At 41.8% G+C, this 21,680-nt stretch overlaps 2 protein-coding genes across 2 annotated transcripts in view; one reads left to right on the top strand and one right to left on the bottom strand.

Moving 5' to 3' along the window:
* ABCB11 (ATP binding cassette subfamily B member 11) overlaps positions 1-699 on the top strand; it is an 80,198-nt gene extending 79,499 nt beyond the window's left edge. Inside the window, exon 28 of the mRNA XM_074966832.1 lies at positions 477-699. Coding sequence (XP_074822933.1) covers positions 477-677 — 201 coding nt within the window. The 3' untranslated portion in view covers positions 678-699. The remainder of the gene's footprint in view (positions 1-476) is intronic.
* Positions 700-14,012: 13,313 nt separating this feature from the next.
* G6PC2 (glucose-6-phosphatase catalytic subunit 2) lies at positions 14,013-21,680 on the bottom strand. The gene is made up of 5 exons (XM_074966831.1): positions 21,463-21,680; positions 21,008-21,117; positions 16,981-17,092; positions 15,661-15,776; positions 14,013-14,524 (listed from the first exon to the last, which is right to left on the bottom strand). Exons 1-5 carry the CDS (start codon positions 21,678-21,680, stop codon positions 14,013-14,015), a joined length of 1,068 nt encoding a protein of 355 aa, XP_074822932.1.

The raw sequence follows: 21,680 nt of genomic DNA, 5'->3' as shown, positions 1-21,680 counted from the left end.
AGTTGCATTTTTCAAGAACATAACTATGACGGTAAGTGAGGAGTTACTGTATGCATAAAGGGCCTGAGCATGCAGTAATTTCCTTAACTTCAATTAAAGACTACAGCACTGGGACTGAGAACTCAGGCAAGGATTTGCATGGCTTTCCTGCACCTTGGGATGAAAGTAGCACTGGCAGTTTTAAACCACATCAGCACGAAAATGACATTCAGGATGTAACGGAAGGACTCGTATAATTTCTAGAGTTATGCATATTTGCTAATCCCTCCTACATACTAGCAGTTTAATTCATGGGTCAGCCAAGCACGTCAATAACTTCCCCTTTGATTCAGCTTTGGTTCAAATGTCCAACAGTAAATTTTGGAACTGCTGAGCCATTGAATAGAATTGGAATAGAATAATCTGGGATTTTCCAGCTCTTGACCTCCATTTCAGCTGGCACATTTTCATTCTGATACTTTGTCTATTGTCTGTAGACTGTGCAAGCTGCATTGGATAAAGCCAGAGAGGGACGGACCTGCATTGTCATAGCACATCGGTTGTCCACAATTCAACACTCTGATATCATAGCTGTCATGTCTCAAGGAATTATTATTGAAAAGGGCACTCATGATGAACTGATGGCCAGGGAAGGAGCTTATTACAAACTTGTCACGACTGGAGCACCAATTAGCTGATTTACCACAGGGTCTGTGTAAACGTGGAAGATGATATTTTTCTAAATGAGAATGCTACAGTTGGTTTGGCAATGTTGGTACCCCTTTGAGTTATTACCTGGTACAAAACGCTCTGTCATATGACAAGTTACATGGGACATTATCGAGCCTAAAATGTATCTCGCCTTCTGGAGTAGCAAGCCTTGTAGGATCATACAAGGTGATTACAGAGTAGCCTGGTTTGTTCAGGAGATAGCCTAGCCCATTGTGCAAGGGAAAGAAGGACATTTCCTGGTAAGACAGCTCTTTATTTGGGAGTTGTGGAGCTATTCGAGGGTGGGGAGCTCTTGTAAAATGGCTTTGCAGTCCGGCTGCACGGAGCCTTACTTGCTTGACTAAATGTTAGTCAAGGAAGAATCCTCCCTGAATATTAGCATGTCAGATTGCTTCTTTTGGCAAGTTATAGGGCTAAAACACAAACCAAGTATGATACTATATTCTATTTTAGTGGCGGGATGAAATATTTCCTAACTTGAAGGTTTTACAGACAGAATTAAAACAGATACTCTCAATGTGGTTATAGAAATCTTTTTTGCCCCATTCTTTGTCTCTCTTGTCTATTTAGATTGTGAGCTTTTTCAGGCAAGGACTGTCTTTTACTGTGTGTTTGTATAGTGCCTAGCACCATGGGGCCCTGACCTACATTGGAGGATCTAGATGCTACTTGTGAAATAAATAAAAAATAATAACAACGAGATCAGCTTCACTCCACTATGACAACGAAAGAGATTGAGAAGAGGAACAGAAGCTGGTAAAGATTAATTCTTAGTTATCCACTTTATTAAATGGCCTCAACTAACTGATTTGAATATGAATAAATACTCAGTTAAATCAAGTAACACAATAATTATTTTTCACTGTTATTTAATCTCTTTCTTACCTTGAAACTGTGCTAGATAAATAAAGAATATCCCATTTTCATCACTGGTGACCATATCATGCCATTTCTTTTTAAGGAGCACGTAAAAGTTCTGTAAAGCTTAAAGAATAAAAAAGATTTCCATTTCTGTTGATCAAGGAGAATGTTCACAGTTAGATTAGATTGGACTGACCTTTTTACATATAAAATATCATGCTTCAAGGCATAAGCCAAATACTAAGTGAAGGTTGGGAACAGCCTTCCTCTGGAGGAAGGTTAAGCTATAATTTTCCATTATGAGGTTTATTACACCTTTCTCCAAAATGTCTTTTTTGGCCTGCCTAATGATACTTTTACACTTGACTTGCAGGGTTTATGCTCCTTTATATTTTCTGCAGTAGAATTTGACTTCCACAGGATGCCTTTTTGTCTCTCACCGACTCATTTATTCTGCTGTTTACCTATGGTGGCTTTTTTTTTTTTTTTTGTGGTCCTCTTACTGTTTTCTTTTTCAGTTGAGGTATACATTTAGTTTGCGCCTCTACTATGTTTTTTTTTTAAATAGTTTCCATGCAGCTTGCAGACCTTTCACTCTTGTGACTGTTTCATTTAATTTCCATTTAAATAGCTGTCTCATTTTTGTATAGTCCCCCTTTCTGAAGTTGCTCCTGTGGTGGGTTTCATTGTTACTTTCCCCACTACATAATTACATTGCGGCTGCTATTACCAAGCAGTTCAGCTACATTTAGGATTGCCAGGCATTTGGTTTTTGACCAAAACGCCCGGTCAAAAAGGGACCCTGGTTAGCACCGCTGACCAGATCATTAAAAGTCCAGTCGGTGGCGCACCAGGGCTAAGGCAGGCTGCCCGTCTGCCCTGGCTCTGTACAGCTCCCTGGAAGTGGCCGGCATGTCCAGCCCCTAGGTGCAGGGGTGATCAGGGAAGCTCCGCTTGCTGCTCCTGCCTCCAGCGCCAGCTCCGCAGATCCCATTGGCCAGGAACTGTGGCCAATGGGAGCTATGGGGGCAGTGTCTGCGGATGCAGGCAATGCACACAGCCACCTGGCCGTGCCACTGCCTAGGGTCCAGGCATGCCGGCTGCTTCTGGGAGCAGTGCAGAGCCAGGGCAGGCAGGGAGCCTGCCTTAGCCCTGCTATATCACCAATCGGGAGCCACCTGCCCCAGGTCGGAACCCCCTCCTATACCCTAACTCCCTCCCGGAGACCGCACCTCATACGCCCTCCTGCACCCCACAACCTACCCCAGCCCTGAGCCCCATCACAGATTCTACACTCCCCCCTCCCGTACCACAATCCCCTGAGCCACCTCCCACACGCCAAACCCTTCAGCCCCAGCCTAAAGCCCCTTCCTGCATCCCAAACCCCTCAGCCCTGGCCCCACCACAGCACCCACACCCGCAGCCAGAGCCCTCACCTCCTCCCACACCCCAGCCCCCAGCTTGGAGCCCCTCCCACACCTTGAACTCTTCATTTCTGCCCACACCCTCCAGCTGGAGCCCTCACCCCATCCCGCATCCCTGCCCCAGCCCAATGAGAGTGGGGGAGAGCAAGCAATGGAGGGAGGCGGGGTCTGGAGTGAGTGGGGTCAGGGCCTCAGAGAAGGGGCAGGACAGGGGGTGGGGCCTGAGGGAAGGGGTGTTCGGTTTTGTGCAATTAGAAAGTTGGCAACCCTAGCTATATTCAGCCTTCATTTTGTTAGACCACGCTCCTTGAGTCTTCTCTCATAAGGTAGTTTTTCTATTCCTCTGATCCAATGGGAGTCAATGACAGAACACTGGACTAGACAGACCCCTGCCCTGAAGTGGTATAACAGTTTCTATTGTGACGGGTTGGATCACAGAAACCCCCTTAGGGCTGCCAACTGATGTGCCAAGACTACTTCTACCCCTGCTTTCCCTGCCAGCTTGGGACTCCAGCACCCTGTCTTGCTGAGCCAGACACGCCAGTCTGCTCCAACACAGACCCAGGGTCTGAACCACATGCCCCAAAGCTGCAGACTTAACTGAAAGCAGCTTAAGAAGTGTTCCTGTCCTTAACACTCAGATGCCAAACTCCCAATGGGGTCCAAACCCCAAATAAAGCTGTTTTACCCTGTATAAAGCTTATACAGGGTAAATTCACAAATTGTTCACCCTCTATAACACTGACAGAGAGATATGCACAGCTGTTCCCCGCCCCCCCCCCAGCTATTAATCCATACTCTGGGTTAATTAATAAGTAAAAAGTGATTTTATTAAATACACAAATATGAGTAAATATACAGGATTTAAGTGGTTCCAAGTAGTAACAGACAGAACAAAGTGAATTACCTAGCAAAATAAAATAGAACACGCAAGTCTATTTTGAAGAAACTGAATACAGATAAAAAAAACCTCACCCAGTAAGATTTCTTTTACGGACTAGTCTCCTTCTAGTCTGGGTCCAGCAATCACTCACACCCCCTGTAGTTACTGTCCTTTATTCCAGTTTCTTTCAGGTATCCTTGGGGGTGGAGAGGCTATCTCTTGAGCCAGCTGAAGACAAAATGGAGGGGTCGCCCAGGGGTTTAAATAGACTTTCTCCCGTGGGTGGACACCCCTCCCTCCCACTGTGTAGAATCCAGCTGCAACATGGAGTTTTGGAGTTACATGGGCAAGTCACATGTCCATGTATGACTGAGTTTTTTACCAGCCAAGCCACATTCCTGGGAAAGTTCAGATGTGGATTGGCGTCTTCAAGATCCATTGTCCGTTAAGTGCTTCTTGATTGGGCATTTAACTTGCACATTCCTTTCTCAAGAAGCTGACCAAATGCTTACTAGGCTACTTAGAAATCAAGCAAGTCCACAGCCAATATTCATAACTTCGAATACAAAATGATACATGCATACAAATAAGATGAATAGATTCAGTAGATCATAACCTTCACAGAGAAATGTTACATGGCATATGTAGCATAAAACATATTCCAATTATATATATATATTCATAAGCATATTTCCATAAAGCCTTATGGGGGGCACCATCACACTTATGTTCATAAGTTTCCATTGATTTTAAGAACAGATTAAATGATGTCCAGGAGCATTCACTCCTGGGGCTGAGTTGGCTATGGAACTACTGCCACCCTCCCTCTAGGGCTTATGCCAAGAAGGGCTCCATTAATTTACAGTCAGGGCACCATATAACCCTACCAGTTGTGACTACAGTTCATCTCATTGCAGGTAGGCGTTCCCTAGCTAGCTAACCAACTGTTTGAATTGCACTGGCCCATTTGCAACACCATAGACACAGAGGGCAGACTTCCTGTTTAGTTTTCACTATCAGACGTGAGAGAATTAATCAAGTCCTTTAATCTCTTTATTCCTAATACAAACACAACAGGAAGTTCATGACTTGTGGCCCAAAGTGGGTTGAGGTAGGCCACCCATCATAATGTGCTAGTTGCACAAATTATCAGCCAAGACTGCACTAGTTAAAGCGCAGGCATGCAATATTCTGAAGTAAATGAAGACACATCTAGTTATGCTAACTGAGGTTCTGGCCTTTGATTTAAAATGGCCATGCTATGGAATCACAGCTGAAGCTTGATTATCCCTACTGCTTGTAAAACCCCAATTTAGTTTGCATATGGGGAAACTCTGGAGATCAATAGTCTTCATCCATTGGGAGGCTTTGGGTGCTGAAGGGCCTGAACTCTGCAAGTGCCTAGCTTCAGCTCTGCAGAGCTTAGAAACGTCACTAAATAAAGTCTGCAGCCTCCTGTTCTATTGAGAACATTCAGGTAGTCTAGACTGGTGGCTATTTGGGGTTTGGTAAATCAGGATTCTACTAAGAAAAAAAAGAAAAAAGAAAAGGAGTACTTGTGGCACCTTAGAGACTAACCAGTTTATTTGAGCATGAGCTTTCGTGAGCTACAGCTCACTTCATCGGATGAAGTGAGCTGTAGCTCACGAAAGCTCATGCTCAAATAAACTGGTTAGTCTCTAAGGTGCCACAAGTACTCCTTTTCTTTTTTCTTTTTTCTTTTTTCTTTTTTCTTTTTACGAATACAGACTAACACGGCTGTTACTCTGAAACCAGGATTCTACTGTAACTCTTAAAACTTAAACCTTAATTTCGTCAGTAAACGCTACCATGGACAAATACTTTTTTAACACCTATGTCTTCTGCAGACCAGCAGAACTGTGGGAGATGCTAGGTATGGGCTATTCCCCTCCTGTCTGCAGCTTCCAGAGGCAGATCAAAGCTATAGCATAGCCTATGCTAGGCATGCCCCCCTCTGGCCTGCTGCCAGATCTTCTGCTTCCATGGCAGCAGTCAGAGACGTTTTTCTTTGCTCCCGTCCTATCATTTGCCCCCCTGCCTTTGTTCTCTCCTTCTCCTAGACCAGGGATTTAGCAGCATGTGGCTGAAGCCACCCCGAATGCCTTCTGCAATGCCTCCCTGCCGAGTGCCTCTGCCCCCTTTCAGGGATGGCAGAGCAGCCATGCAAGAACCGGGCTAAGCCTAAAAGGTGCTCCAGCTGCAAGGTAGCTTTAACAGGCTCGACAGAGGGCAAATTAGGTCCTGCCAGTTATCCTGCCTACCCTCATGTTGCTTGGGCATGGAGCAGACAGTCAGGCTGGGACCCGCCCTGAGAAACCATGACTCCACCACAGAAAAGTCCAACCAGGAGACATAGGGCAGAACCAAGAGCTGCTCTAAGGATGAGGCTGGCACGGGGGCAATTCAGGACCCCATGGCTAAGACCCTAGCAGGATTCCAGGTCCCAGCCCGCATCCTGAAATGGGACCTAAGGGCTCTGGGGAGAGAATCAGCGCTCACAATCAGCCCTTCCCTTTCTCCCAGCTTGAATCAGAAAACGCTGGCAGTTAGTCCCCATCCCCCAACCTTGGGGAGTGGGAGCCTATAAGGGAGGACTCTGAGGGAGAAATGTCTAGAAGGCTCAAGGCTAATGCAAAGCTAATCCCAAATACATGCACCCAGGGCATAGCTAAGCTGCCAAAGCATGCAAAACAAAAACTAAAGAACAAAAGGGTCAAAAAAGTAAAAAGCAAAAATGAACAAACAAAACCCTCTAAAAGGTATTTGTCCTTTGACTCAGACCTCCTCCTCCTCCTCTCCTGTGGTAGAAGAGCAACCAACAACTGGTTTTGAGCAGGACAGAGAGTAACAAAGGTTTTACCCTCTTCAAGAAGTTTGAAACCATATGTAAAAAAAGGTTGTATCCATGATCCAGATCCAACCCGAGCAAGCCCTCAATGATAAATCTCAGAGAAAATGTCTCCCTTCCAAATCCTAGCCTGAGAGAGTGATTCCCCTACACCCATCCTTTGAGAAGGTAATCTAGGAGGCATGGAAATTTTCTGACCAGGGTAAACACATTAATGGGCATATTCTCAGATTCTACAAGCTGTAAGAGCAAAGATGCAGAGACCAACATGTCTTTAAGTCTATACATAAGAAATCTCCCTAGAAACGGCATTTGTGGCAGATGCTTCAATAGATGCTGTGAAGTTTTCTGCCAAGGCCACAGCATCCAGCTCAGTGGCCAGGAGACACACATGACTTCATCTGTGGAGGATAGATACTCACTACAGATGAGTCCTGTGCGGCTCTAAATTCACAGGATCTCTCCTCTTTGGAGAAAAACTGGATAAGATAGTGTCTGAAAACTCTGCCAAACTTAAACAGTCCTTCCCCTCTCCATTTAGTTCTCTAATAAGGGAATACAAACTCACTGTCAGAGCATAGAATCATAGAATATCAGAGTTGGAAGGGACCTCAGGAGGTCATCTAGTCCAATCCCCTGCTCAAAGCAGGAACAATCCCCAAATAAATCAAACTGAGTCTTCTGCTGAAAGCTAAATAACTGACTTCTGACATGCCTATCCAAACTTAGGCTGGATTTACACAGAGAGGGTTACCTTTGAACTATCTATGCTCTACATAGCTTATTTCCATTTAAGAACTTTGTTTCTTGTGGTTACTGTACAGCAATAAGAAACTGAACTAATTGATGATCTTGTGGTTAAGCTATTAGACTAGATACAGGCGATTTGGTTTCAATTACCAGTTGAATCAGACACTTCTCTCTGTGCCTCAGTTCCCCATCTGTAAAAGGTAGGTAATCCTTCCTTTCTCCAATAGCTTGTAAGGTCTTTAGGCAGGACTGTCTCTTTCTACATTCATTTAACATTTTAGAAAAGGAAAAACTGGTACAATTCAATTACTGAACTGAACTAATATGTAGTATACAATAGACATGCCTTTCATCCTCCTTCCTCACAGAGATTTCAGAGGTAAGATAACAGATGAGGAAAGGGAAAACCTTGGAATCAAAGAACAAGTGGATAATCTAGTGGTGCTTCCACAACATCGAAGGGGTTGTTATGACACTGAATGAATGTGCTCCACCAGACCTGAGCTCGAGAGGCAGGATTTCCCACTTTTCAGATGAATGGTTTGCATCCACCACAGAAAAACAGGTGCAAGAGATAGTGCATCAGGGATACTCCCTCAAGCTAAGGGCTCCATCCCTTCTTCATCCACTTTCCCATCACCACAACCCTACGGGGGCAAGCTGGTCAAGAACGAGATCACCCATTGCCTGACCATAGGAGTGTGCCTGCTGTGGGTCAGTTCCCCAACACCATCAGCCTCTGGCAACACAAGGACTGCCTTCCAGGTCTCCACGTGCCTTACTCTTTATAGACTAATGATAGGCAAACTCCAACCCCTGAGCCCACTGGGCTTCACCTCTGGAGTGTCCAGGGCCTGATCCACTGGCACTCACAGAATTCACAGATCCGCTACTCCTGAAGGAATAGTTCACACCAGCTTACCAGATGGGCCTCAAGATCATCACACCACTCAACACACGGCACTTAGATATGTTTACAGTAAGAACAAGAAGTTTATTTAACAAATAGATAGCCAAGAAGAAGCAAATAGAAATAGTGGAAACAAATGGTTACATATAAATTAAAATAATAACATGCTTTCTATAGCCTAAACAAGACATTGTTATGGCACATAGAGCAAAAGCTCACCCCAAAAGCCATCCAGTGTCTTACAGCCAGGCTTGGCTGTGATCTTCCACTCATCAGACTCCATGCTGTCCTCTTGACTCCTCAGTGGAAAGAGCCCCTGTGTCTCTTTGCAAGCTCAGATATATCAAAACAATCCTTTGATCGTTATTCATGATCAGAGCACCTCCTGTTGATTGTTGTTCCCTCTGGTCTCCCTCACTGATTCACCTTGCAACCTTTTCATTAGCATCCAGCTGGGCCCCACATAGGCTTACATTGTGAGACACACAATTGCACAATACACACTTGATCAAACAAAGAGTGAGACGCATTTCCTATCCCCTGTCAGACCAGAGTCTGTCCAAGGCTGGTCACTTCATGGTGCCCTGCTTTTAACTTCAAAGCTTTAAGAACATGGTTTCCAGCACAGATACATAACTTCTTAATTTTTACCTGTACATACATTGTACAATGTTTATGATGACCAGGGTAACACAGGCTTTCAGTAAAGACTTTACATGACACACTTTGGTGAACTAGTATGAAGATATCAGACTCAGGGGATCCCAGTAACCCTTGTTCACCCCTGTGCTCTCTTCCGGTTGGCACCAAGACACACATCACCTGGGTCACCCACACCTCCACATTCCAGTGTGCCCCTGCCAAGACAGCCTTCTGAGATTTGCTTATGGCATGGATTGTTACCAGTACCGAACAGTGCCATTCAGTCTCTCATTGGCCCCAGGGTATTTATGAAGATGCTGGTGATATTCAATACTCAGATCCCAGGGAATTCACCTATTCCTCTTTCTGGAAGGCATCTAAATCAGACTCCTATGCAGACCATGGCACATAGTGCCATGATCCAGGCTCTGAATCTCCTGAAAGAGCCCAGATTCATGACAAACACCTGTGGATATTGCCTGGGACTGTCTACATTCTCAGGAAGTTGATGACCTGCTCTGGGACCAGTACCTGATTTTGCATGCATGCCAGAGCATGGTCCCTTACTTTCAGCAGACAGACCTGAGGCATCTGATCTGTGATCTCATCCATTGAGTGATTCCTCTGCACGAGAACAGGAGGCCCAGTAGCTGAAGGCACTGAGCTGTTGTTGGGCTCCTGCTCTTGACTAGCATGGATATCAAATCCTGAATCTTGTGGAATCTGTCAAATGATGGGTAGATCTGCACTGCTGACATGTCTATCTCCATGCCCAGATGAATAATTGAAGGAATCATGGAATTTTTCTTGGAGTTTGTCATGAATCTGTGTGTTTGTGGGAGATTCAGAGCCAAACACCACAGTACTCCAAGTATAAGTCTCATTATTGTGCTGTTTGCAGGATCCTTGGGCTCCCTGGGTGAGACCTCTTAGGGACCTCCAGGTCCCTTGGAGCAGTCAGACCAATTTTCCCTAAGTGGGACCTACCATTGGTGTTGAAAGCCCCAACCATCCATCCCTCTAAACCTCTGACATTTGTATTACCATTTTACCTCTCCATCAAAACCTGTTTTCTGGTCACCATCATGTCCACAGTCTTATCCATGCAGGAACCTTACTGTATGTTCAATGATGTCAAGGTGGTGCAGAAATGTTCCTGCCTAAAGTAGACTCTCCTTTTCATGACTCACAGCAGATTGTCCTCCCTTTGGTCTGTCCAAAGTCACAGCGATTCAATGGGAAGATAAGTACCGAAGGTTTATATCAAGTGTCCAGAATCCACAAAGAGATCAGGCTCTCTGTTCATTTCCTTTCACCCAAGGTATTCAAGGACTTAGACTATGTGAGCTATCCCTGGCCAGATGGATCGGACTGTGTATTGTTGAGGCATACAAGGCATCCAGAAGGAATCAAGGCACATGCCACAAGATCTATGGCAACCTTGTGGGCTGAAAAAGCATGTTGTTGCACTACAGAGCAGTGACACGGATATTGGCTAACACCTTTATCAGACACTGTCTTCTGTCTTTCGCAGAGGCCTCCTTCAGCAGGAGGGTGCTGTATGTGGGGCTTCAATAATAACCTTGCTGTTACTAATAATTTTGCTGTTAACTATTTTTTTACACTGCTCTGGAATGAATCTATTGGCAGTAGGCTGGCAAAGGGAGCATGGCTAGAGCAAGCTATACTATAGCTTTGAATTGCCTCCAGAAGCTGCAGGCAGGAGGGGAATAGCCCATATGTAGGACGATTGTGAAAGACGCTGCTAGAAGAATGGAAAAGACTGGGTAAGAAAATTTCCATTCTTGTTAATATTACCATGCGCACTGTTACAAACCAAAGTAAGCATATTAGACCTTGTAACCCAGACTAGCTACAACTGAAGTTATTTTTCATTCACATTGTAACTACAGTGTAGTTACCACACTGACTTTGGTGATAGGGACATGCATAAAAACCCTGCCTTGTACTCTCCGAAACTGAACATGAATCCAATATTTAAAGGCAAATCAGTATTTGGAACCTACTGTGTTTGATAAATTAGAGTACCTGAATACGTGCATCAGTACTTGGAATACAGTAATGTTATGGATTATCCCTGTATGTTGTAATCCATTCCTGACTTTCCTATGCACTGGTGCCTATTCTAAACACTGGATGTGCTTTTACTGGGAAAAATTGCAATTTCTGGAATGAAGAAAAGTTGCCATCCAATATCACAGATACTCTTTGCATGAAAGACCCAAATATTAAGTGTTCCTAGGATAATCTAAAATGATTTCCATATTTATCAAATTCCTAGTGCAAAATAATTATAACACTCATGAAATAACCTCCTTCTGTCCAATCTGTTAATTTATTACTTCTACATTGCTAAAAATAAAATTATAATTCCCTTAGGCTATTGTTACAATTTTATAGAAAGCACAGTTAACATGGGGTGAATATTGGGATCTGAAACCAAAATGTCTCCTCCTGTGATATAAGCAGTATTTCAAGGATTTTGGGCTACAAGATAGAGCCTTTCATGCCTTGCAAATTGAGTTCACATTAAATTCCAGCACTTTTCTTTAGAGGTTTTATTTCCGACTGCTGAAGGATGTTCATGAAGCTTTGCCTAGATTTTGTTACTATTCACTCTGCACTGAAATGTCACAAATGATGACTAAATTACTGACATTGCATTGAGGAAGAGGAAAATGCTTTGTAAATAGCTAAATAAAGCACTTAGTGCAGACATACAAGCTCTTATGCATATCTGACATTCTTCTTGTCTTTGGGTTGTTTTCAGATACTTGCAGACAGAATATAAAGCAGTTCAAGTAGGAACTTGACCTTTGTTCATGTCTCTAAAAAGCAGTAGATACAGTGTCTGAATTAGATAGCAAGTTCCTTGTGAGATTGACTATGTCATCTTTAATGTTCATATAACACTGAGCACATTGGTAGCATTCAATCAATACATAGTAAGCTTTCGCTGTTGCAGTATTATTTCCCTATTATCCTTCCACCCAGCTCAAGAGAATATAAAATGTGTTGTGCGTGTCTGTATAAATATACAGTCCCAGAGCCTCCACCAAGGCCAAGGACTGCATAGCACAACTCAGGGAGGAGAGGGCAAAGGTGTCTGCCCACTGGTTTGGTCCCCAGGGGTAAGTTAGAGTATTCTGAGGCCAGTTCTAAATTAAACCAGCTTCCAATAGTCCCAAAAGGCTGTGGCAGCAACCAGAGATCACTGGGGCACATGGAAGTCACAGTGATGGTTATAGGAAGTGGGGAATGGAGTACAAGTAGTTGAATTAAAGTCCTTGCTTTGAACTCCCACAGGCTAAGGTCAGCCCTTGCCTCTGGTTCTACCTCTTTCTTGGGTAGCGTCAAGGGGGGGAAGACTCACAGCCAGATCCCCTTAGTAGAGGTTTCTTCTCCTGCTGCTGCAATATGGTACTTCTTCAGGAAATGGCTTCCCTCTTGTCTCCCTCCTGCCTGGGGCTACTGGAGCGTCTTTTATATCAGTCCTTTCCCCAGGAGCATGCTGGCCAGTAGAATCATAGAACCATAGGATTAGAAGGGACCGCAAGGGTCATCTAATTTAACCCTCAGCCAAGATGCCTGAGGGGCGGAGCCTTCCAGGCTCAGTACTGCTCCAGCCCTTCCCTTGGCGTTAGTGTGGGGTCTGCAAACCCTATCCAAGGCACCAATACAATATAGCTCAGTTGTGCTCTGAAAAAGTATCGCACCTAGAAATTACATGGGGTATGAATTGTAGAAAGTCATTGTGCAATGATAGAAGTGCATTAAAATGTATAAAAAGGGATATAATTGGCTTTATATATTTACAACAGCAAATTAATCAGCATAGTCAATTCACAAATGAGTTTGTTACATTTACTGTAATAACAGTTATCTCTGTGGTTGGGCAAACAAAGGTGGCCAAATACAAGCGTGTCATATTTTACTCTTGAATCACTTTTTCATTGTATGGCAACAAAGAATTACTATAACCAATTGCACCCCCTAAATAGGGATTCTGGTTTGGTACTCTTTAAATGAGATTATTAGACTGATTTACATTTGAAAGACAGGAGCGTGCATAACACACTAGGATGTGTGTTGAGATTACATGAATTCACACTGTATGACTTTCTGCAGTTGTTACTCTGTGCAGATGCATACCCAAATAACACTGATTTAAATGTGCTATGTTCATAAGTTTCCACAAAGTTAAATGTATAGTAGTTTTAGTAAATAGAATTTATTGCCTTTGCATTTCAAGATTTTGCATTTAGCTATTTTTAAAAGAAAAATACAAAAAGCAACATGTCAATACAAAGTTATCTGCTCTGTCAATAGCCCTAGAAATGAAATTACATTGTTTCAGATGAATCTTTCTAAAAATAATTTCTTCTTCTTTCCTGACTCAGTCAGAAGATGCTTCACTCAGAAAACACTAAGTTAAATCTAAAGTTTGGCAAACTATGCAGGACTTCACCACACTACATGGCTGTATTCATGTAGCTAAATTAGTGTGATTTTATCACACCTAATTTTCCAGCAGATTAACGTGCAGCATTTATATATATAAAATAGAAAGTGGAATGATGATATGGGAGATGAAGCACCATCTAATTGAAAGTGTACAAGAACTAGAAAATCTACAAGTTTTGGCTAATCCCAACACGCATCAAAACATGTGCATACCCGCAGTGGTGTAGGCAGCCATACTACATTGTCAATCCTGGGAATGAAATCAAAATGCAAGCCAACCAGTGGTTCTGACATGGCAGTGTCATTCTTGGATGTACTGCCTTTGGGCATGGGACTTACCGGGAGCACATCAAACACATAGTGACATCCACCACTGTTCAGAACGGAGTACCAAAATAATTACCTTTGCGGAGGGTTACAGAACACCACTTGTATCTAAATGCACCCACCTTTTTTCATACTATTTTGAAAGTTTATCTAATTTAACTTCTTTTCAGTTGGCCTCATTAATAAGTGTATGCAGTATGGAATCAAGGCAACTACAGTAAGAGGTATGGCTGCACTTTTACAAAAAGAAAGAACATAAAACAAATACTCTGTATGTGTGGGTAACTTGATAAAATCAAACAGCTGCAAGGTAACTAAAGAAGCAGCTATGCACAATAGCCTGAAACTCATCTTATATCCATTTTTACCTTTACAGCTCATGATGAACATTTCAGAATTAATGCCAAGACCTAACCCAAAGAGTGCACCTAAATTTCTCACCAGTCCAGCAAATGGAGTTGTGTCAATGTTTATCCAGTCTGGGTTGGCACACCATTTCTTTGCCTTTGGAACGGACCATAGAAGATCAACATCAATAAGTTTGAGAAGCAGGTAAAAGCCAAGAGCAAAGATGAAGAGAAACAAATTTGTCTTGATGTACGTTCTCAAACTCGCTGTCTGGATAGCAGGGGTATGTTCAAATGCTTCAGCAACAAGCATTCCTGGGAATTAGAAATGCAATATTAGGGTGGGCACTGCGCTCTTGGATATTAAAAAAGAATTGCTTTCTAGGGCCTACCTTTAAAAAGCAGAACTAAACCTCCTAAAAAAAAAAGAATATGTATGGTTTTTCCACGTTTATAGTACACCCAAAAACCTCATTCGTCTCCAAAACTGCCAAGTCAAAATAATGGGCCTACCTCGTTACTTTAAATGCCAAGAGCCACAGTTTCAGAAGAGATGTGTACTTTTTCACTAATAAACCCTGCATTAGCATACCCAGACAGACCAGTCTCTTTCTCTCTCTCTCCTTTTTCATACTCTTCAGATGCTACCCCACGAGTAGAAAGGGATGCAGATTGCAACCCCCTACTCTCACAGGGGTGAATCAAGCCTATCTATGCTCTTGGTCCTTCCCTCTTTCATAGTGCTGGCGGGGGAGATGTTTTTCATCTCTCTCCCTTTCCTCATTCACCCCCTTCCTGGCTATGAAGAGGAACGGAGCTGGACCCCAGTAGCTTCAAACTGTTGGCTCAACGCTAAACATGCTGATTTGCACATGGAAAGTAGCATAGGGAGTGCCCCTGGAATTAATGTGCCAATCACTCTGAGATCAGACAGTGACTAAAGGAAGCATTTTCAAAAGTGCCTAAATCCCATTTTTACAACTGACCTGGGGCTTGGGAGCCTAGGCCTCATAGGAAATCAACGGGACTCAGGCTTCGAGGTGTCTATGTTCCTTTAAAAAAAAAGGAGGGAGGGGGGGAAGGACTAGGCTTCTAAAACACTTTTGTGCTTTTGAAAATGTTACCCAAAGGCTATATTATACTAAGATTGTAGCTCCTTGGTACAGGGGCCCTCTTTTTGTTCTGTATTTGTACAGCACCTAGCACAATAGGCTCCTGGTCCATGATTAGGGCTTCTACATGCCGCAGAAATACAAATACATAATGATAAATCCATAAAATAAAATAATAATAATAACAACAATATATTCAAACCCTTAGTCTCCCCAGACATCACATGCAGCTCTAGAGACTCAGGATAAAAAGCCTTTAACTTTGACTTGTTTTTAAACTTAAAACAAATGTTCAGATTATGTATTTATGTTGCAAAGAGTAAGAATAAGCAATATTACCACCAATTACTCCAAGAATAACTTGATGTGGGAAATGTGTTGCTATGAATACTCTAGAGACACACACACTGATCTGAATAATCCAAAACACACTCCAGAGGAATGACCAGGTAAGTCTATGGAAGAAAAAGAAATTGTATACACGAAATTTTAAAAATCCAAAATATTATATTTTATTGTGCGTCATTCAATTGGGTCCCATATTTGTAGCAGCCAGAGGTACAAATTCAACAGTGTAGAGACAGATGATCAAAACCTGGAGCCAGATACTGAAATAAAACTGTCAGAATAATGGTATGATCTTGCAATCCCATTTACTTTAATGGAATTTTGCCCGATTCAAGACTGCAGGATCAGACACTAATACTGTAGGATCTAAGATCAGATGCTTTGTTTTTGCTGTAAGATATCAATGGAAAGCTAAAGTGGCAGATGTATTTTTCCATGTGTTTTTCACCATGAAGGCATAATTAAACTCATGATCCATGCAGTCAAATAACAATCCTTTCAACCTTGGTAAAAAGTCCAACCAGTCATAAGCTTTTACACAGAACTGAGTAACATGCTGTCTATGCCAATATTATGTGTATTTTCTTTACAATAAAATATGAATGACCATTCTCAAAGTGGTAAATTTAATGCAATAACCAGTAGACCAGACAAAGAAAGGCACTCAACATAAATCAGGATTGCTAACATTATTGACCTGTCCCACTCCCATAGTGTTTAAAGGAGGCAGGTTCAGACCTGTGTTAATGCAATGGCAGTGAGTTAATTAGATGTCATCCTAAAGAAAAGTCTAAATCTCTTCTATATTCTAATTCAGCTGTTCTTACACTTCATTGCACCGCGACCCCCTTCTGACAACAAAAATTACTATGTGACCCCAAGAGGGGGTACCGAAGCCTGAGCCCACCCAAGCGCATGCGGGGGGGCGGGGAGGGGAGGCGCGGCAAAGCCCCACTGCCCAAGGTGGGCAATCTGGCCAAAGCTGAAGCCCTGGGCTAGGGGTCTGTAACCTGAGCCCAGCCGCCCAGGACTGAAGATCTCAGGCTTCAGCTTCGGCCCCGGGCAGTGGGGCTTGGGCCCTGGCGACCACATTAAAACGGGATCGCAACCCACTTTGGGATCCTGACCCACATTTTGAGAACTGCTATTCTAATTCATTGTCCAAAACCAATAAGAATGAAGACATGTTAACAATTTAAAAGTCAAGTGGGCCAAAAATGAATTACAAATATTTGCTATAATAACGTTTATCTAAACTAAATCTACAAATCCACCAAAATAAAGGTTTCAGAATATCAGAAACTGACTGACCTGTGCAGTGTAATTGTGGATTCATCTTTCCACCTCACTGTGTAGCTAAGTGCTGCTGTTACCATTACATACCAGACACAAGAAGATCCCATAGCGTGGCCAGATGGGCTTCCTGTTAAAAGAAAAAAGGAATATTTTAACTTAAAAATCATTAATACAAGTTTGGAATATAGAAAAAGAATCATTGTCAGTTATTCAAACAATTAATGAACCCAAAACCGTAAAAAATGAAAAACCTACAGGGACCTTGATGGCTTTTCAAAAGCTAGGTCAGATTGTCTTGTCTACATGAAGTCTCCAGAAGAGTTATCCACAGGATCTCCAGATCTTTATCAGAAGAAAAGCAGCAGATAACTCACAGACCTTAAGTTAAACATGAGCTGTGATGCTGAGAGGAAAATATGCTAAATAGATAGGTTAATGAATCTGATTTTTGCAAAAAACAAAGGTGCCACAAGGCTTGGATTTATCCATTGCATATGTTCCAGTTATAGTGCCTAATAAAGCATTCTCTATAGCCATATCTACAAATACATCTGGAGCAACAACAAGCTTAATGTCATAAGCAATGGCACTAGAGGGCAGGCTGACACTTCTTGAACTTGATGTTGATTTATGAAGACTAGAACCCCAGTTATGGTGGGTTGTGGCATGTCAGGCACAATTCACAGACATTGATTCGATGGATATTGGGAAGGCAGCCTACCCTTACAATAACCTAAGGGAAGTAATTCTATGTTAGTCTGATAGTTTCCTAGGATAGAAAGCAAAAGCACTTTGTATAATAGTGCTGATATGAACAGAGCCACAAAGTATACAGAATACAGCTAAGATGGAAGACAGGTGTATATTGCAATATGGGAGATGCAGGGAATGATCTCCTTGTATCAAAAAATTGTAAAATACAATAGAGCAATTTCAGACTTCAGATAGCCCTTCCAAATTGTCATTTTATCCGTTTCCTCAGTTAAGAAGCCATATTTTCTGTAGATCCTCAAAAGAACGGGGAAAAGTCTTTTTTATTATGTTGGAAGAAAGGGGCTTATTTATGCTCAGTTTGACACAACACCAAAAGTGTTGAAAATTGAATGAAGATTGGTATGGGAAAAGATTTCAATAGATCCCTTCTCATGAAATAATGCTATAACATTTTGGAATTAATTAACAGTACTCTATAGTGGTGCAACAAATGGGGGATTCAATATAAACAAACTTCTGCATATTGAATGCTTTATTATGTGCCATGACATTTACCCAAATTTAACAGAAGCTATTCTCAAGCATACCGAAGGCAGCGTGGAAATGCAGAGGATTTCACCCATATCTGGTGGAGCTGACCAAAACTCTAATTCCAATGGAATGCTGCTAGTGAAATAATTCATAAAATTACTATAGCAGTTCTCTCTGCAGATACCAGGGATCAGATTCTCGGCTTCATTAGATTTACATTTGGTGAAGGGAGGTTATGGTTCCCCAGTTCTCACTGGTCCTCAGCTTGGTGCAGGCTTGAGTAGTACAGAGGCTACTGCCTAAAGGTGTCTCTAACATGTGTCAGCTCAGAACGGTCCCCCAAATCCATGCACCCATTGAGTATAACTGGAGTGCATTGTGCTCCTGCCACTCTTGCTCCTCACATCACTACCTCTGACACACCCTTCCCCAGTCCCAGCATGCCCTCTGGGCTGGGGGCTGCAGAAATAGCTTAGAGCTGGCTCTGCTGGCTCTAACCCCGCTGGGGACTCCATCATGCCACAGGAAAACCCATATAGGGGAGATGCAGACAGGGCAGATAATCTGACTCTGTATGTGTTAAGATGATGCAACGTGGCTTCTTGTGCAGTCAGAAGGGTAGAAAAGTTTGTAGGGCTTATTTTGTAGGCAGTGGAAATCATTTCGTCACTTGAGAAAATGTTGTGACCAGTCCCTTCAGAAGTAGTTCACAAAGGTATGGGATAGCTTGGTAACGTAGAAAAGTGCATCTAAGAAGGAAAATTACATTGATTTCTATGCCATCTACACACCTTTTCTGGACTTGGCTAGGAAATTCTTGATCATGATTCCTTCATTCCTTCTTTCTTTCAAAAGGTACTTGCATGGCACTTTCCACATATTAGAGTTCATTTTATTGGGTAAACCAACTTATGATCTCATATTTCAGTGTTTAAAAACACTTTTTACTTGCTATTGTCAGTCCTTTCATCTGAAAGTGTTTATCATACCCATATGCAATGTGGTTTATTAGAGATAGGCCTAAAGTCCAAAATTTAGATCCACATTTTGAAACTCCACCAATATTTGTGAGAGGGTTGGATAGAGGGTTTTGATTCAGCTCATTGGAGCCAGCTGCAAAATTCTGACCTAGATCCAAATTCAAATTCCAGAACTTCTACCCCAAAGTTTGAGATTGTCCAGATGCAGGTTTTTAGTTCAAGCTATCTGCAGACCTTGTGTTGTTTACTATTTATTCTACTTTGCTCATTTAAATATCCATGTTAGTGTACATCTGCTGCCCTAGTCTTCTCATTTAAACTACATATTTAAACATTTTAAATAACAAATTTGGAAAAGGCCATACTGAAAAAAATAGAAATAGTTTCTTTTTAAACAAGAAGAAACAGGCCTTCTGTTCCAATGAATCATGTGGAAACACACTAATTGGTACGCAACCAAGGTCTCAATATTGCAAGGGATGAGTGCCCTCAGTTCTGAAGTCACTTGAAAGGAGCTGAGGGAGGCTCTTAGCACCTTGGGTTGAGCCCCAAGTGATTTCATGATCAAGTGAGACAGAGAACAACCCTAACAGTTGATAGCAGGTCCGCACATAAAGTAGTAAACAAACGGTCAGTCACAAGGGCTCAAATCTCTTCTTCAAAATTAGAGTAAATTATGATGCAACATCTTGCTAACAAAGAGGAGTAAAATTGCAGCATTTCTATCCATATGAAAGCCGGTAGAATCACAAAGCACATTAATAACAATTATGGCACATTTCTCATATATTGGAAAAAATCCATTTTGCAAGAGCCATAATTAAAAGCTGTGTAAACATGTAAAATCCAGTCTAGAGTAGGAATGTCTGAGCTTAATTTGTTTAATTTCAAACTTCATGGATTTGAAAGTTCATTGGATTTACGTTCCACTTAACAAAGAAGTAAAAACAGAAGCAGAGAGGGTGCTCAGTGAAACAATCCAATGGAATATCTATATCTATATCTATATATCTCACATTTATGTTGTATTCTCTTGTACCGGCCTATAGCTTTGAGGGGAGTGGGGTGTTCTATCCTGAACAGATAACTCAGGCTTCCCTTTAGTTAGAACATAGGTGGCTGTTCGTTTTTTTAAAAAAAACTAAATAGCTTCGGGGAGGAGAAGGTTAGAGGGATTAGAGATTTAAATATCAGAGCAGGGATCACAAATTTGTTTTACTTTTGTGACCCTAAAAATTGCTGCAGTAGCTCAGAAATCCTCAAACTCCATAAGAGTCACCTGTTCTAATCTGGAGTGCTCTTGGGCAACATTTACTTGAATATATACTTGGATATCAAAATATTTCACCTGTTCACTTGATATGCTGAAGAGGACAAATCTAGGGCTCTACTTACCTTCAATAAAAACCTCTGCAAGTTGCTGTCACTTGCAGCAGAGCTACCTCCAAGAATGACTTCACAACAAAGGTGATTCAGCATTTCTGGGGCTGTAAAGTAATTATTGGAAGGACAGTCCTCCAGCATTGCTACCTGTAATAACTATAATTTTTAAAGTGATGCCTTTCATAGGTTAAAGACATTGAAACAAAATACGCAGACCAGGTAGTCTCAGCTTTTCACGGAAGTATCTATCACACATATAATGTTTAGGTTCTCTGTTACGTTTCTACTGATGTGTTTTGATGCTCAGGTGCCTGCATACTGTACTTGATTTTTAGCAGGTATATCAACTTACAGTATAATCACTATCACTGACTGCTACTTGCTGAAGTAATACTTACAATATGTGCAACACTGAAGCCACAAACATGCCTTACCTGGCCCAGTTTCACATGTTATAGGAAATTGTTCAAGACATGGGCTCGATTGATTGGAATAGATCATTGTTTCTTGGACCCACCAATATGGACGATGGCCAAATAAAATCCTAACAAAAAAGAGAACAGTACATACTATACAAATGCAATAAAAAGATCTCTGAGTAGAAAGGTGCAAACAAAGCATGATAATTCACCTTATGCTATACATGAACATTTTATTGTTAGAAAAATCATACAAATGCTTGTTTGTGCTCTTCTTTGCTTACCAAAATGTCACTGTAAACACATCCTCATTTTGTTAAACCAGAATTTTGAAACACTTTGTATTTTATATTTAAAAGGCAAAACTACATAGGTAAATCTATAGGTTACAGGATGTATTGTAATCTTGAAGCTGCTAAAAACCTGCATCACAAAAAATACAACGTTTTAAAAGAAACACAACTTCTTACCATTTAAATATGAGGTTGAACCAATCTCCAATGACTGCCACCCATATCATTTTAGTACCAACCACTTGGTTAAGTTGGAACCAAAGAGGAAAATAAATTAAAAATATATTCCGGGGATCTCCTACTTGTGACATGAAATTTAGAAAGTCCTGGTAAGACCTGTAATCCTTCTGTAAATGCTGAATTATAAGCACACCATTACTATGAAGGAGATCCAT

This window comes from Natator depressus, chromosome 11, assembly GCF_965152275.1.
Source record: "Natator depressus isolate rNatDep1 chromosome 11, rNatDep2.hap1, whole genome shotgun sequence".
Lineage (NCBI taxonomy): Eukaryota > Metazoa > Chordata > Testudines > Cheloniidae > Natator > Natator depressus.
Note: the sequence above shows the minus strand (reverse complement) of the source record. Positions and strands in the feature narration are given on the sequence as shown.

Bases quoted from the DNA above. Each gene is read 5' to 3' on its own strand.
- G6PC2 (XM_074966831.1), bottom strand. From the start codon at position 21,680: ATGGATCTCCTTCATAGTAATGGTGTGCTTATAATTCAGCATTTACAG. The intron at 17,093-21,007 runs GTAAGGCATGTT...TTCTTTTAACAG, and splicing joins AACATGTGAAACTGGGCCAG to GAAGCCCATCTGGCCACGCT. The intron at 15,777-16,980 runs GTCAGTCAGTTT...TTTCTTCCATAG, and splicing joins TCCACAATTACACTGCACAG to ACTTACCTGGTCATTCCTCT.